Raw genomic sequence first — 12017 nt, 5'->3', positions numbered from 1 at the left:
TGTCAACCTCCCCGTTTCACAGGGCAGACCTCCAAGGCAGCCGGACGCACAGGAAACGGTAGCAGACCCGGCTGCATGTGAATGAGGCTTGCCAGGGGCCTTGAGCTGGGTTGCCCTGGGTGAGGCGTCTCCGCGTTTCCATGTGTCTGGGCGTTTCTGTTGTGTTGGATGAGGGGACAGCCGCCCACCCCCGCCCCCACCCCCGGCCCGCCAGGGAGAAGGGGGGAGAGAGAGAGAGGGAGAGGGAGAGATGGGGTGACACGGACTCCAAAAGAAGCGCTTTCTTCCGAAGCACGGGCTGTGGCTTCAGGCGCCCAGCAGATGGCAGGCTGTGGCCGACGATGCGGGCTCGGCGGCAGGAGCAGGGCGGGCGTGTGCTCCTCGCGTAACCTGCGCTTCCCTGTGGGAGCGCCCCCTAAGGGTCCGAGATCGTCCCCCTCGGCCCCAGGAGCCTCGGGCCGTACCCGTTGCGCCCCAGTCTTTAGTAACCGGTCCCTGGAGCGTACCCCCGCCCCCGTCTGGGCTCCCCACCTCCTGCCCCCCGGGGCCCACCGACCCGTAGGCACACCGCCCCTTAATCAGACTCCGAGGCCGCGGGAAAATGGGGGGGCGGAATCCTGAGGCCCACGCCCAGCCGGAGACCTCCGGGGAGAATGGTTTGGTGCAGATAACGGTCTCTGTGGGGCCTCAGTTTCCCCACGTACAAGGAAGGGGCCAGGCTGGACCCTGAAAGGTCTGGACCCTACGTTAAGTCATTCAACACCTAGAAACACAGAAGAGGAAGAGCCTTGGAGAACAGGTCTCAGCCCAAACGGGCAGTCAGGCCCAATGGGGCGCAGTGGGGGCGCCCCCGGCAGCCAGGAAGGATGAACTCCTGACCGCAGAACTCCTTCACCTCTGAACCTCCGTCTACCTGGCTGTGAAATGGGGGCAATTGATGTTTCTGACCGAGGGGAGGCGGCACCTGGCAGGACGGCGGGGGGGGGGGGGAGGGATTAGGAGCATGTCGGGGGGGCCCGCGGCACACAATAGGTGCTTACAAATCGCTTACTGCCAGGAGGCAGCTCCCGACGCCAGAATCTCAAGTCCTTGGGGCCGACCCTGCACTCGGCTAGGGTGGGTGTGGCGGGGAGGCGGTGCTCCGTGCCCTCTCCTCCGGGCCGCCCCCCGGGCCTGATCCGGCGCTCCGTGCACGCCACGCCCCTGGTCCAGGCCGTCCCCCCCGCAGCTGAGCTCCCCCGCCTCAGCCACCTCCGTGCAGCCCCCGCCCGTTTCCTCCTTCCCTCCTCCTTCCCTCCTCCTCCGCCGTGCCTCCTCCCGCTCGCTGCAGCTGGAGAAAAGCGCGCTCCGTGGACCCGACACTGTGAGAGAGCCCACGGGTTCCGGGGCGTGCGCGGCGGACCAGAGAGCGCAGCCCGGGGTGCGCCTGGGAGGACGGGGCGCAGAGGACTGGAGGGCGCAGCCCCGGGGAGCCCGGGAGGAGGGGGACTTGGGAGGAGGGGGCGCGGCGGCCGCCGTCCCCGCCCCTGCGCGGCGCTCGGCCCCCTACCGCTGGGCGCGCGACTGCAGCCGGAGCTGGGCGCTCGCCCTGCACCCCGAGTCCCGCAACCCTCACGGCGCACCCGGCACCCCTCGCTCCGCACCGCGCACGGAGCACCCGCATCCCCGCCGCCGGGCATGTAGCAGCGGCGGCAGCGGCGGCAGCGGCGGTCGCCGCGGCGGAATATGGGCGGGAACCACTCCCACCAGCCCGCCGTGTTTGACGAGAACGAGGAAGGTAAGAGAACAAGGGGCGCCGCCGCCGCTGCGCGCCGCGCTCGGGCCTCGGCCGGGTCCCCCTTTCCCCTCCGCGCCTTGCTCAGGCCCCAGGCGCGGGGCCTCCACCCCGGCAGCCCCTGCTTGCCGCGGCCCGTAAGGCGGGGGGCAGGTTCGGAGACGGGAACCGAAGCCCTCGCTCGCGCGGGGACGGAAGGGAGGTGTGGCCTGCGGAGGCGAGTCCCGCCCGGCCTGGGCGCGGGTCCCGGGGGAAGCCGGGTCTCCAGCAGAGCCCGGGGCTGAAGCGGGCGGCCTGGCGCGTGTGTCCACGGTGCGTGCGCCTCGTGCAGCGCCGCTCCCACGCCGCCGCCAGCCTCACCGCCCAGGACGGCCGAGGGAAACTTTCTCGTGGGTGAACTCCGTGGCTCCGAGGAAGGCGCCCCGCTGGCGGCGGGGTGGCGCGGGCCGTCACACCGCCTCTAAACCCCAGGGCTGGGGTCCTTGCGGCCCCGAGGGCTAGAGGCAGTTATCTGGACTAGCGGGACCCCATTCCCAGTGCTCCGTGTCCATGGGCAACGTGCCTAACCTCCCCGAAACCGTGGTTCGTCTCCCGTGAGAGGAGATTACGGCACCGCCTGCTATTCTGCTCGGTTGCTGGAAGCCGAACCACCGGCACCCCCGTGAAAGCGGTTCAGCCACCGCGTGGCTCCTGTTAGCTCTCTGCTTCCCAGCGCTTGTTGCTGCTGCCGGGTCTCCACCGCGCCCCGAAGGAGGGCTAACCCTCCTGAGCGCCAGGCCCCGCGCTGGGGCCTCCTGCGGCCGCTGGGCCTCAGAGCAACCCTCAGAGCTCCGGACTTTTCTTCCTCCATTTCACAGTTGTCAAAAAGAGTGTCCTAGTGACAGCTGCAAAGGGGCAGAGCTGGCTTTGAGGCTGGACCGTGGGCCCCCCGGGCTCGTGTGCCCAGGCGGTGGTGTCCAGCACCACAGGGCTGGGGGTTGGTCGCATGCTGGCCCAGACAGTGTCTTTCAGAAGGACACTGCCCTGCAGCCGAAGACAATTGAGTCAGGCCCATGTGCTCTTTCTTGAAGGAGTTTCTGGCCCAGAGGCACGAATGGCCAATGACCAGCGGTCGTGATGAGGGCAGTGGGCGGGGCCAGGCCCTTCCTCCCAGTTCTTCAGTGTGGAGCACAGGCCAGTGGGGATCCAGGAGCTGACAGAGGAGAGGGGGACAGGGAAGAGGTGGAAGCTCCTGTGTGTCCCAGGAAGAATTCGGACCCCATGTAGCTGAACTCTTCCTCAGCTACGTGCACGCTGACCCTGACCTTGTCACGGAAGTCAGTGATCTTGACTCGGCCGTCAGCCTTTCCAGGCCTGCCCTGCTCTGCGCCAGCCTGCTGGGGATGGGTCTCCTCTCTGGAGGGGGCACCTGTGTCCCATGTGATGGCATTCCGAGGGGCCCAGATGCTCCAAGAAGGCGCCCTCACTGACAGTGGGCAGGAGGGCTGGGCCAGAAACTTTCTTTCCCCGACAAGTCAGCGTGGTCCTGCCTGTTCTGGGGAGGGGTCCGCCTGGGTCTGTAGCTCGGGCTGCTCTAACAAGACACCATGCACATGGAAACAACAGACTCGTTCTAGGCAGAAATGTGTGACCCCTCACTGTGCTGGAGGCTGGGCGGCCGAGATCGAGGCACTGCCACGGTCGGTTTCTGGAGAGAACGCTCCTCCTGGCCTGCAGATGGCCGCCCACCTTCTCGCTGGTCCTCACGTGGCCTTTTCGCTGTGGCTGGAGGTGCTGGAGGTCTCGGGGGGCTGCTCCTCTTCGGGTAGGGACACCAGTCCCATCAGATTTGGGTGCACTTTGTGACCTCACTTATTGATTCATTGTCTCCTTCGAGGCCCCTTGGGGGTTGGAGTTTCCACACAGGAAGTCTGGGGGGTACAGCTCAGCCCGTAACAGAGTCCCCGCTGATGGGAGCCCTGCACCCCCTTCTCGGAAGAAGGCGCAAACTTATACACCCCATCCGAGGTCAGGCCTTCGTGGTTCTAGCCGGGGCCACAGGTCATGCTCGGGGTAGTCCCCTCAGCATCTTCCTCTTCATTTATGGAGGAGATCGCCCCCCCCCCCCCCCCCCGCCCATATTGACCACCGTCTTGGTCCTTTATTTCCCAAAATGAGCTTGAAGGTACTCACCGGCAAAAGAGTTACCTACAGCCGGCGTCACAGCCTTTCGATTTTCCTGCTCTTGTTCCTCATTCCAGAAGGGCCTGGGGCCCAAGGTCAAGGGCCCGTTTCAGGGCTGGTTGCAACACAAGGCTAGCGCCAGCTGCCAGCCCGGTGACACATTAACTTATCCGGCGTTGCTAGCATATTTCTTCATTATTTCCGTGTGCCAGTGGAACTCGTTGATCTGCCACCAGCCGGTTTCTTTATGTCGCAGGCACTTACTTTTCTCCACATCTGCCCCTGTGCCAGGCGCCAGGGACACGGAGAAGCCGGGTCCCAACCCTCAGGGAGCTCCCCGAGCAAAGGCAGAGCCAGGCCCCTGCAGGGAGCACAGGGGGCGGGGCTGTACTGTGTGTGTGTGTGTGTGTGGGGGGTCGGGTCCCTAACCCTGGAACCGGGAGGATGGGTAGGAGGAGACTTCAGCTTAGACTCCATTCAGTCTTGTAGAGATGGTGGGAGTTACCAGGGAAGGAGGAGTGGGGGGAGGGGGAGGGTGTTTCAGAGAGAGGGGATGGGAAGTGCAAATGGATTCATCCTGAGCCCTGGGGTGGGGGGTACTGCAGGGCGCTTAGCCCTCCCGCGGTGGCGTGCGAGGCCGGGAGGCACACGGATTCACCCCGGGTGCCCGGCCGACCGTGAGTTTGGACTTGGTCCTGGAGGCATTCTGGGCCGCCTAAGGGGTTCAAGCTGGGAAGGGACGTGGTCCAGGGAATGAACATGCCATCCCAGACTAGAGGGGTCAGGCGGTTGAAGATGATGAAGATGCAGACGCCCGCCCGCCCAGAGCAAGTTTTGTTTTCTAAGTAATGTAATGCTAAGCTGGAGCCAAAAATTTCCCGTCTATATTCTGAGGGCGAAAGTGTAACCCGTGTCTGATGATACGAACCATGAGCGTCACTGACATCGCAGGGACGACTTTTCCCACCCACGTGGGGATGATCATGACTCAGCCAGGGAAGGCCCGGCACCTACACTTTACCGGAGAGGTCACGGGGGTCCCACAGCCTGTGTGGGTGAGCGGGGACCCACCCTGGGCCTGCTCACCTCCAGAGTGGGGGGCCCGATAGTGTCCCCTGTGCTGCCTCTGGAGGCCCACGGGCCCCTTCCTCCCCCTGCAGGGCCCGCGCACGAGCCCGCGGAAGGAGACCAGCATGTATTCGGATGGGACTCCAGGGGGGTGGGGTCTGTTTATACGCGCCCAGGCAGGAACACAGTGAGGATACATTCTGACAACACCTGATCGGCTCCGTGATCCTGGGGCTACCAGCCTCCACAGACCTTTGCTGAGCAGCTTAACATGCTGCAAGGCTTGGGAGTGGAAACAGAAGCATCTCCCGCTTCGCATTCGTGTCAGAATCGCCCGTGAGTTGTCCCCCCACTGACGTCACCCACGTCGAGACGTTTTTATGTGAGTGCACACCTACCGCAGATCGAACAATCCCGCTTTTTCTCTTAGCGCTGCGTTTCAAGCAGTTACGCTGCTTGCTGCAGTGCCTTCAAAATGAATAATTTAACGGGTTTAGATATTCCATCAAATGGAACTGTCCCATTTACTCAAATATCTTCTGTTGTTAGAAATGTAGGTTTTCAGTTCTCCATCTTTATAAACAGTTGCTTCAGAATGTTATACATAGAGATTCTCTCTTCTTTTCGATGAACTCCTTACAACGAAGTGCAAGGAGGGAGGTGACGGGATGGAAGGGGTTGGAGCCGTGTTAGGGCTCCAGAAACCTGTCGTTATGTGTCCGGGGGTGCGGCGAATGTCTCACCGGCGCCTGGCCTGAGTCCACAGTGGAGGGGCTTCTGCTGGACGACTGCACGGCCAGCTCCGGGTCGAGTGTCATGACTTAAAGAGACACTCAGAAATAAGGGTTAGTCCCGTGTCCTTATCGGGCCAAGTAGCTTCACACTCGGCCCACAATATGAAAGCATCTCCTTGGCAACGTAGATAGGCAGAGAACCCTTGTCCTCGGGACTGCTCAGCTACCTCCGCCCTGCCCCCATAGTCACTCCCTGAAGAGGGGCAGCGGGCCCCACCAGGCCGCGGTCTTGTGGACCTGGGGTGTCTGCGTCACTCGTGACTCGCCCGACTGTGAGGGAGGGTTCTCTCCCGACTGTGTGTCAGCTTCTGCAGACCTGCGGGCACACCCACCCCTGTTATACCTTCATGCCCATACTCGGACCACCCGGGACATGTGCCCGGGGTGGCACCCTCCAGAAATGGTCTGGGGAAGCCTGGGATGCGTGGGGCACTTAGCTCCTGTGCACAGAGCGTGCCCAGAGGTAGAGGCTAGAGGGGTGCCCGTAGGGGCTGGGGGTCCACGGGCTCGGCTCCGTGTTTGTGGGAGCCGTGTGCTTGTCTCATGCTGGATCCTTGGGTGTAAAGCTTAGATTTTAGGAACTACACTTCCTCTGAAAATGCGTTTCGATTCGTCTTGCATGTGAGGGTTAGGAAGTGGCCATAAGTCGGTGCATGGCGGTGTAGTAGAAACAAACGGCAGGATTCATCCACACCTTTCAGTAGTCACAGAATATGGGGATGCATATACTTCTTTTTTTTAAATATTTTTTTTATTTATTTTTAGAGAGGGAAGGGAGGGGGAGAGAGAGAGAGAGAGAGAGAGAGAGAGAGAGAGAGAGACATCAATGTGTGGTTGCTGGGGGTCATGGCCTGCAACCCAGGCATGTACCCTGACTGGGAATCGAACCTGCGACACTTTGGTTCGCAGCCCATGCTCAATCCACTGAGCCACACCAGCCAGGGCTGGATGTGTATGCTTCTAAAGCATCTCTCAGTCGTCTCCATCGAGTGAGACCCCCCTGCACGCTACTCCCCCCTACCGAGTCTGAGGCACCATTCTTCATGCTTGAACATGCCTGAGCCTGGGCTGTGGTTTGCGGTCCCTGCTGGCCGGGGCGGTATGTGGGATGTTCTTTCACTGTCTGCACGTGGCTGTGTTGGCAGTGACATGACAACGTGCCGAGAAGGAAGCACACCCTGGGTTAAGGAGCAGCTTTTCTTCTCCGTGGCCCCTAAAGCAGCAGCGCGTTCCACATGACGGTGGTGTCGGGGATTACGTGGCCTGGGGTGGGTCAGAGCAGCCTCCTTCAGCTGCAAGCGGCAGAAAGGCAGCGAGAAGTCCTTTGGGAGGAATGAGTCAGCTCCGGCCACTTCTGACCACCCGCACCTGTCTGAGCCTCAGGCACATCTCTCGCTTAGATTGCTAGAACAGCCTCCTTAACCCGTCTCCTGACTGTGCCCCTCCCCCCTCAGTGTCCCCTGTGACACTGTTAAAAAGGGCACAGGGTGTGCATGTCCTCTGGTCAGTGTGCCCCTGCCCCCCACTGCTGCAAGGGAGAGACGGTGGAAGCGGGTGTGCCTAGGGATGCCCACCGGGCCCTGCCCGCTCTGATCCCCACTCCCTCTTTCCTCTTAGTTCCTGTCTGTTTGCCTCCACTCGGTGGGTCACCAGCTCCCCCTGAGGAGTTACGAGCTCCTTAAAGGTGAGGGTGTGGGGTGAGGTATTCAAAACTGCATTTCCAAGACTTAAAAGACCGCCCGCAGCCCAGTGGTGCCCAGTATGTCTTGGAGGGATGATGGACGAATGAGTGAATGGATGCAGAAGGGATCCCGTCTGTCTGCCTGGGCTGGGACCAGGTCCCCGAGTGACGTCATCAGGAAGCGTCCTCCCCGGCCTCTCTGCTGCCCCCTGTTGGCATCAGGCAGGCGCCCTCCTGGGGGGCGCCGCCTGCCTCCAGCCCCGGAGCCTCAGAGCTCCGAGTGCGGAAGAGCGAGCATCTTTTTCAGGGCTGTGGCGGGAACTATCCCCGGGCTAGCTCTGATCGGTGCTGGTGAAGCCCGGTGGGCCGTTCTTGAACCAGCGCGGTGACCAGGAAGAACGAGGTCACCGGCCAGGCTGTGTCCCGTGCCCCCCAGGCTTGGACCTGCGGCTTGGAGTTGGCTCTGCTGCCGGCGTTTGCACTGAACGTGCATGAACAGTCTCCCCAGGGAGTATCAGAGCGTCCACAGAGGAAGGGCGGTGGACGCTGGGCAGGCGGGTGCCAGCACCTCACGGCTTTTGAAATCTGTGTCTGCTCAAGACACTGAGTTTCCGAGGCTCATCACGCTACTGTGTATCGCCGCTCATTTTCACAGCGGCGTGGTGTTCCGTTGTCACGCGACTACACCTTTCTCCCGCCCGTGGACATTGGTGCTCTTTCGAGTGTTTGGCTCTTGTGCGCAGTGCATTTTGTGTACATGCGCTGATGCACATGGGAGGGTCTCCCCGGGACACCCCTGGGGGAGAGGGGCGGGGTCGTAGAGGAAGCGCATGCGCAACTTTGTAACCTGAGCAAATGCGAATGGTTTTCCAAGCGGTTGCATCCGTTTCCCTCCAACACGCGCATGCGGACGGACGTTCCCATCGCTCTACGTCAGCCCCGCCCTAGAGAAATATGAATAGATCTACTAACACCAGCCACGCATGCAAATTTACATTTTCTAGCAGTAACATGATATAAGTAAAAAGCTATAGCTGAACTCAATAATCCGTTGTATTAAACCCAGTATGCCCCAAATAATGTGGTTTCAATGTATAATCCACATCAGAGTCACGAAGATGTTTTTCACGTTCATGTTGGGTGTTGAGGGTGCACGGTGCGCTCACAGTGGCTTCGTTTGGACCGGCTGTGTTTGGGGTGCTCAGAGGCATCTGTGCCGGGGCCGGGGGGTGGGGGCTGCTGCGCAGGGCTCCCCCTCTCGGCGTGGCCAGCCTTCACTCTCCCTGCCCTTCTCACATCTGCCCATTGGGTGAGCCTAGCGTGGGATTTCATCGCTGCTTCAAACTGCATTTCCTCACGTACGGCGCTGAGTCCGTCTTCCTGTGTTTAGCCCCCACCGCTGTGCAGTGCCTCTTCATAGCTGTGTGACTCTTTCTCCTGGAAGCCGGACCTGGAGTGGAGACATGTCCGCGGGGTTCTGCTCTGCAGTCACAGGGCAGTGGCTTTGGAGCCGAGAGGTGACACTAATAACTGGTACATGTTCCCGTATGACAGCGACTCCGTGATTTATTTCTTTAATTCACGGTTCTCCCGTGGGCTCCAGATCTGTGATCCTGGGTATAATTCCACGTGGCTGTCTCAAAAGAATGAATACTTCAGATTCAGGATGACCTCAGCCAAGCTCACGTGCCTCCAGAATCTCTCATTTGGGTGGATGGATGGCACCGGAGTCCAGCCAGTCGCACAGCCGGGCCGTCTCGGGCTCTCCCGACGCTTCCGCCTCCTTCACGCCCACAGACCCAATTAGGCACCGGGCAGTGCTGATTTTACCCCGAAACACCTCTCCCACCTGCCCCATCTGCCCAGCCACACCTCCGCCAGCTCCGTGAAACACCACCCCTCCCGGGCAAACCCCGTGCTGCTTCCGAACTGCCTCCCGCCCTCTCCCGTGCCCTTTCGGCCAAACTCCACCCACCATCCAGAGTTATAGCTTTAAATTGCGAAAAAGATCAGGCTAGCCCCAAGTTTAGCGTTCCTTAATGGGTTCCGTTGCTGCTGGGGTCAAGGGGAGGAGCTGCGATGTGGCCTCCAAGGCGCTGCGGTCTAGAACCCGCCCTGTGCTCCCCTCTCCCCACGCCCCCTCACATTCCCTCCCCACACAGGTTAAGCGACTCGGTGCACTGAAAGTTCCCAGCCCCGAACCTGGCTCCAGGCTGCTTCTGTTCCTATAATCCATGTGATTGTTCTTCAGCCACGTGGCACTCTCAGTTTCTCCTAAGTTGCATCCTCAGCCCCCAGGGCCTTATCACAGGTCTTTCCCTCATGGTGTGGTTTTCTCCCACTTTCCCTCTTCGAGGCTGATTCTCAGATGGGTCAAGACCCCCAGGGACCCCCTCATGGGACCTTGTGCCCCTGCATTGTGTCTATCATGGTGGTAATTCTGCACTTCTTCGTGTGAGTACCTCATGAGTGCCTGTCTCCCCGTGACACGCAAGTCCGCACCGGGACAGGGCCTGAGGCTCTGTGGTTCTAGCGTGGGTTTCCCAGCGTCACGGAGTGTCTCTCCCCGTGGCTGTTGTCCTGGAGCGCTGGCCAGAGGAGACACAGAAAAGTCACCGCACAGTCTCGGAGAGGTGACAGGCTCCCTCCTGGGACCTGAGAGAGATGGTCTGGGCAAGGCGGAGCCCAGGTTGTATTTCAGTAGCACCTGCTGTGGGCCAGATGCGTCCCCCACACAAGTTTATTTGCTCTTCCTAATAACACGTGAGGGAGGCGACGGCTTCGCTTTAGCCCTGGGGACCGTGGGGTTCTGAGGTCAACCGCGTTTCTTAGGCGACAGAATTGTGGTGCCTGGTCTCACCTCCTGCCGTGTGACCAAAGGGCAGCTTCTCCCCAAACTCAGCAGCTCGCACCCCCCCTGCAGAATTACTATTACTTTTTGCCGTAGCCAGGCACTGCCTGCCCTGTTATTTATTTAAGACTTTCCTCTACCTTGACTGATTTTTACTTTAACAGGACCTTTTACAGAGAAACTTCATATTTCCAACTTAAGTTGGAAACAGACGAAGACTTCTGTAGACAGGAAGGAGGGTAGAGCCAGACGATGTCAGACACCGGTGCTCAGTGTGGCTTTGTCCGCCCTCAGGGTATGCCTTGCTCACTGGGCGCTTTGCAATTAGCCCACACGGGGAAGGACACCCAAGCAACAGAGGTTAACTGCAGGGTCCCGCGGTCCGTGCAGTCTCTCAGAGGAGCAGCGCCTGCCCCCTGCTTCCAGTGGGGCAGTTCGGTTGGGACCGAAGGCCCGGCGCTGTGGGCTGTCAGCGCACCTGCTCGCTCACTAGGGCATCTGTGAAACACACCCACCTGGGTCTTGCTGAGCCTCCACACCTTACACTTCCACCAGGACGTGTGCTCACGGGGCGTCACCCGCGCAGTGTGCGAATGAGGCGCACGCACACAGGGCGGGGGGGGGGGGGGGTGCGGCCTCCTCCCCTGCGCGCTCCATCGCGGTTCCTTAAAGAGCAACCAGCAAGGCCGGTGTCGAACCAGCACAGGGCCGCGCTGGGACACAGCCTGGCAGGGCCACACGACGTCGTCCTCGGACAGGCTGGCACGCCGGGTGAGGAATGACGTGTTCCTCATGGCTTCGGTCTGACGTTTGCAGTTTTGGAGGACCGCGCGAGCCGCGGCCTGAAGAACGGGGGGCCGGGGTGGGGAGAGGGGGCGCGTCCTCCGTGTTCCTGGTTGGATACGTTTGCACGTACAGGGTGGAGACCTGCAGCGCTGTGCCGCATGCACGAGAGAACACTGATGCGCCCACAGACGCCGTCCAAGTCTCCCAGCCCCTCCCCATCCTGTGTGAAGGGCCACTCACAGGCACTACAGCTGATCAGACCCGACTAGACTGTCGCGCGGCAGGATTCTCCGCCGTCCACTGAAGTGGCAGAGGACATTTGTACATGCCACTTAAAATGTAATTGTCTTTAAGCACGTTTTCAAACAGAATCGAAAAGCCCCTGTGTGTCCCAGTCAGTGCGTTGCAGTGCGGTTCTTGAACCCCCCTGCGGGAGTGCAGTGACTCCGCGCGGCCTCCGGGAGAGCCAAAGGGAGCTTTCGTAGGGTGCGCGCTGGGCGGCGTTAACCAGAGTCAGGCGCGCTTCGGGCTGGCCCTGGAAAGCGCTCTGCGTTGGCCTGTTAGTTACTTCTTCCAGGAAGTCACAGATGTTTCCGAGCCTCCGCAGGCGTCCTGGCCCTTTAAGCTGAAGTTCTGCATCTTCCAGAGCTTCTGTTTGTCAGTCCCTTTAATTTCGGTGGCAGGATGGGCAGGCCGAGAACCGAACCTGTACTTGATGATTTGTCTTTCGTCGCCAGCACGTAAGAAGCAAGATCAGGCCCCGGGGGGCGGGGCAGCAGTGTGGTTTGTCTGACGAGGTGCGGGGTGGGAGGGGCACCGCCGCCCACCCGGCCAGGGCACTTACCGATTAGTCCGCAGTGGGGGTGCTGTGTTAGATTTTGACGCAGGCTTCTGGCCCAG

At 60.9% G+C, this 12017-nt stretch overlaps 1 protein-coding gene across 2 annotated transcripts in view; it reads left to right on the top strand.

Moving 5' to 3' along the window:
- Nucleotides 1–1319: 1319 nt before the first annotated feature.
- STK32B (serine/threonine kinase 32B) overlaps nucleotides 1320–12017 on the top strand; it is a 132706-nt gene continuing 122008 nt past the window's right edge. The window contains exon 1 of one of the 2 annotated variants that reach the window (XM_036018702.1): nucleotides 1320–1777. Coding sequence is in view for 1 of the 2 variants with exons in the window: in XM_028507371.2 (XP_028363172.2) it covers nucleotides 1726–1777 (52 nt within the window). In the remaining variant the exon portion in view is untranslated. The remainder of the gene's footprint in view (nucleotides 1778–12017) is intronic. The other variant, XM_028507371.2, reaches the window with a different exon arrangement.

Source organism: Phyllostomus discolor, chromosome 1 (assembly GCF_004126475.2).
Source record: "Phyllostomus discolor isolate MPI-MPIP mPhyDis1 chromosome 1, mPhyDis1.pri.v3, whole genome shotgun sequence".
NCBI lineage: Eukaryota > Metazoa > Chordata > Mammalia > Chiroptera > Phyllostomidae > Phyllostomus > Phyllostomus discolor.
This window is presented reverse-complemented; position numbering and strand designations above follow the sequence as displayed.